This window comes from Cariama cristata, unplaced genomic scaffold, assembly GCF_000690535.1.
Source record: "Cariama cristata isolate BGI_N322 unplaced genomic scaffold, ASM69053v1 scaffold1736, whole genome shotgun sequence".
Classification (NCBI taxonomy): domain Eukaryota; kingdom Metazoa; phylum Chordata; class Aves; order Cariamiformes; family Cariamidae; genus Cariama; species Cariama cristata.
In genome coordinates, this window is record NW_009620158.1 from 2,209 (window position 1) to 7,316 (window position 5,108).

Genomic DNA, 5,108 nt, shown 5'->3' on the forward strand with positions numbered 1-5,108 from the left:
AAGCTCTTGCGGGACTCTGTGCAGGGAATGTGACAGTAATGAAAAGAATATGGAATAAGAGCATGTTTTAGGAATCGGTTTTTAAAGGCTAAGATAATTGTGCAAGAAAATTGGCTTCAGAAATGTGTAAGGGAAGTAATCTTGACCTAGTCAAAATAGGCTGTGAAAAATCCATACAGCTTTGCTTATGTTTTACAAAATTCATTGTTTAACTGTTTCAGAGTCTAGTGAACTTTGTGTGCAGAACTGTAGTATTTGAGGATAAGGGCAATCCATTTCTTGCAGTTACAGGTAGTATGTTTGCCAGCATCCCATAGATCTTAATTAAAAGTATTTTTATGCCTTTTTTTAGCCCCGGAATGAGATCAGAGGTAAGCTCTTCTCCATCCACAACCTCGGCAACTACGGGACCACCTCCGAAGCTTTGTCTTGTTTGCTCTGATGAGGCCTCTGGGTGCCATTATGGTGTTCTTACTTGTGGCAGCTGCAAAGTGTTCTTCAAAAGAGCTGTGGAAGGTATGACATGTTTTGAGGAATTTGCTGTTTAAAAATATAAGATCCATATACATATCATACCCATTCAAAATGAGTCTGTTTAATCTTACTGGAATACATGGTTTTGCTAGAATCCTACTGAAAAATCCCATCTATTATATCACTGATCTTTTCATAGTGAATAACATTGATAATGGTGTATTCTCTGAAGCATAGATTCCATTTACATTTATAAAATGCTCCCATTCACTCGGATTGTAAAAGGATGTATTGTTGTCTTGGCTTTTTGTTTCTTTCATTTTCTTGCACTATTGTTTTTGTTTATTTGTCCTGTTTATATACAGATATTTGTCTGTGTGTGTTAGATTTGTAAAGTTGGTGATTTTTAAGTTTGATGTCAGCTATTTTGTGTATAAAACTGTATGTGAAACTTGATAAATCTGTTGTATGCAAGGTTATGATAGTTTTACGATTTTTCCTATAAGCAGTATTGGTTAAATTACATACATGTCCCTGTGTGTATTTGTGTTTAGATTTGTCTGTGTGCATCCACATATGTCCATGTGTTATTTGCAGGGGTAACTAGGTAACAGGAACACGTGTGTGGTTTCAGATCATCGAGATTCCTCTCTAATCAGAGGAAGAAAATCATTCTGGAAAATAGAGATGATGGAAAACTAAATGTGAATCTGGAGCGTGTGTAGCAGAATGAGCTGTGATTTTTAGGCTGCCTAAGTAGCTGTTCTGTAATGATCTAGGTTGTACCTCGATGTCTGACTCTTTGCTTCAGTATCAGAGAGATGCAGAAAAGTTAGAGTATATTCTCAGTGTCTGTGAAAGGATTGCGATTCCTTTATTCTGAAATTATGTCATTCTTAGTTAACAGCTGTACAGCATTTCCTGTCTCGTGTCTTCTTCATGCAGCCATTACTGGGTATTTTGGAGTGAATCAGACTATTGTTTTTTGCTAATGTTCGTACAAGTTGTGTTTCACTGAAAGAGGGAAGGCTGTTTTGACAAAGACGAGCCACCGTTCACTCTTTCAGGAGAAGCACTTTCTCCTGATTCCCAGCTCGCTGAATGCAATAGGGAGCTCCGTGGAAACGCAGAGCCTCTCATAGGGATCAGAAAAAACAAGTTCATATCGCAGTTTTTGCTAGTTACAACAGGAAAGGATGTCAGTTCTGTGGGATGCTGAAGCTGTTTCTGAAGTATAACAAGACAATATGAGCTCAAGTGCAAAGCACTGAGCTGCATGGGCCCTCCATGACTCCCAACTGGTCCTGTCTGGAGTTGCACTCCCATTTAGAGCCAGGCTCTTTATTTGGAGCAAATAATCATCTGTATCTTTGATTACAACAAGGTCACTGGATAGCCCTCAGAAGTATTATATGGCAGCTAGATATATGTCATAGTGATGGTTTTGCCCATCCTCAAACTTCAACAAATCATGGAAGTGTTGATACATGAAGAAATCAACCCAGTAATTCCTTTTGATCAGAGATGCGACTTGCCGTGTCTTATATCAACTGTATTGTTAAAAAAGTAAGCAGGCTTGTAGCTGAAAAATTGCAATATAAATTCCTCAGGGCTTACCTCCGCTTTCATTTTTATTGTTCCACAGATTACCCAACCTTAATCCTTCCAATTAGATATTGTGCATGTTTTCAGGAGCTCTTCCAGGATCTGTTAGTTCTAGTATTCACTTTAAGGAACAAATACTTTGCTTTTGTCTGTTATAGACATTTTTCTTATTAGGAACATACGTAAAAAGCATTGTTTCTGCAATATCCTTTTTATTAATAGCTGCCGGGCACCTGTTAATATACAGATCAAGCTGGCTCTGCACATTGGTTATCCTGCCTTTAGCCTGAAACCCAAACCCTTTTTTTGTACCTTTGTCTACACGCATGTGTACTGTAAAGGAAATAGTCACAGAAACTGAAAGTATCAGTATCTAGAAAATCAATATAAAGTGTATTTCTTTCATCAAAGAGTAGAGCTAGAGGAGAAGAGGAAGGATGAAGATGGGACAGCAACTGTATATTTGTATGCAGTTCTTCATGTAAATGGGCCTTTCTTCAGGAACCCAGGGTTGCCAAAGCCATCTTGTTCTAGTTCTTATTTTCGTGGAGCTTCAGAGCCCTCATGATTCCGTTTCTCCAGTCCCAGGACCAGCCCCATTCACCTCCCAGCACGTTACCCACACCCTCCTGCCAACCCAGATCTTCGCCACTCCTGCCACCTCCGCTTCCTCGCCTGCCTTCAGATCCTCACACCTCCCCTCCGCTTCACATTTCCCCAACACCTCTCCCTCCTGCTGTGCTCCAGATTGTCCTTGTTCTTCAGCATTTTTAAATCCATCTTCCAAAATGCTTTGTCTGCAATTTCTAACCGTTTTCTACATCGATGTGCTCAAATGAGCAAAGACTCATTCAGAGCCCCAGGCACCAACTTGGGCTGCGGGCTGTGCAATGTTGAAGACAGTCTGGCCTCTCTGTAAAATGCCCCTGTTTGCCATAAAACCCCTTGGAAACATCTCCGTTTACTCGCTACCGGTTTTTACCAGTGTATTGTTTGTGAAGTACCTTTGGGTTTTAAGCAGCAAAGGTAACTGAAATGGATTCCTTTGTGCATCCCTGGGCAGCAGCCAGACACGAAGCAGAAGGTGGCATCAACCTCCCTTTGTTTTTCCACACAACATTCATGTGACAAGGCTTTAATACAATGTAATACAAAGAAATAGCGTAGCTTTCACCTAAAAAAGGCAAGAATAGATAAGTAGTAAGTATAAGAAACCAAACAGTGCCTTCACAGAAATGAAGCTCTGTTAGAAAAAAAAAAAAGGAACAGCTTAGAAAGATCCACACCTGAAGTGTATGTTTTGATTGTGTGAAACCATGGTCTCTTGGAACATCTTTGTGGACGTGAAATTGTAGTCTCTGTTCTACTGCAGTGATGACAGATATTCATCGGCTTATATTTCATGTGTGCATGCATGTGTATTTGTTCTGTATGTATTAGCACGCTAATGGCAAACAGAATCGTGAATCATGGACCTGTTTTCTAAATTATCTTAAAGATTGTACAGGAGTTGGTAAGGCTTCTGCTTCTTCAAACGGAAAAGGCGGGGGGGATTCATTCAGAAAAATGCTCAAGGCTTCCTTGGAATATGAGCTTGAAACACTTCACCGGAGAAGTTTGACTAAAGTCATAGTAATGGACTCTGCGTACCCATAATTTTCAGAGCTGACTTGAAACAAATTCCTTAACCAAGCTCTTTTGCTCTGAGAAGACTCTTAGACTCCATTGTTAATAACTCAGTATTTGGAAAATATGTTTGTTTCTCGTAGTACTATACTGTCAGGATTTTGAAATATAGTGTAAAAGCCTAGGTTGCAGCTTTCTGTCCTCTAAAGAAACGTGTTTCTTGATCCCTGTCTGGAAGAAGGATGTATCTTTTAATAATACCTTTCTCTAAATACGTTCTATTGAGACATTTATTCATATAATTCAAACAATTAAAAATAGATACTAATCTTCTGTTGCCCTGCCCTTAACAACTAAGAAATAGTTATTTTAATTTATCTATTTCAAGTTGTCATATTTCTAGGGTCAATTTGGCTCTGAATCTATGAATCCATAAAAATGTCAGAGAACTTGGTTTGTCCACTGCAGACCCTTAAGTTAAACAAGGAGGAGATTTCATGACTTTCAAAATGATGAAAGCTATGTATATGTATCTGTAGAAACTTTTACATGTATACTTTCAAAATGTGTTTATGACCATTATTTACACCTCTTGTGAAGCTATTTAGGGAAATTGGAAACGTGCTATAGGAGATAGCTTTGAGAAATGTAAGAGAGAAATGGTTTTAAAAAAAGAATTTGCCTGATGTTAACAAGTAGAAAAATAGGATTTCTACCTAAATTTATTTGCTTTGATGTCAAAATATGAGCAATCTATCTGCTGTATAAATATATGAAATCGTATGGATACTGATCTTATTTTTGCAAGAAATGACATACAGTAAGTAAAGGTATTATATAGTCCCCAGATCTTTAACATTACTGAAAGAGCAAATGACTTCTACTACTTTAATTGTAGAGCTTACAGTTATTTTGTTTGTCTTTGTGAACACAGGGCAGCACAACTATCTGTGCGCTGGGAGAAATGATTGCATTATTGACAAAATTCGGAGGAAAAACTGTCCAGCATGCCGCTACCGGAAATGTCTTCAAGCTGGCATGAACCTCGAAGGTAACTTAAAATGTTCAAATCCCTTTTTTATTTTTGAGTCGTAGACAATAAAGGTCATGCTGCTTATGAAGCTAAAACAATTATTGAGCAGCACTTTAATATGCTAAAGGTAAGTACTACATTTTATAACAGGTACAAGCTTTTTAATGAAAAGCAAGTTGTTGGTTTTTTTACACTAAAATTTCTCCTATGCTTTCCTATCCATACTGAATTGCTCTGTCTCTCAGTATGTTCAGCAGAAGTGAGTCATACGCACAAAACAGGGTTATTTTTTGTTCCTGTCAGCACATATATCTTGTTGCCTTTTCACTGAATCTGAGACAGCAGAACTCCAGGAGAACACCTGTAGGGA

At 38.3% G+C, this 5,108-nt stretch overlaps 1 protein-coding gene across 1 annotated transcript in view; it reads left to right on the plus strand.

Annotated features, from left to right (window-relative positions):
- Nucleotides 1-317: 317 nt before the first annotated feature.
- The window catches only part of NR3C1 (nuclear receptor subfamily 3, group C, member 1 (glucocorticoid receptor)), a gene marked incomplete at its 5' end in the record, with an annotated part of 25,948 nt that continues 21,157 nt past the window's right edge, over nt 318-5,108 (plus strand). The window contains 2 exons of the mRNA XM_009701491.1: nt 318-516; nt 4,640-4,756. Coding sequence (XP_009699793.1) covers nt 318-516; nt 4,640-4,756 — 316 coding nt within the window. The remainder of the gene's footprint in view (nt 517-4,639; nt 4,757-5,108) is intronic.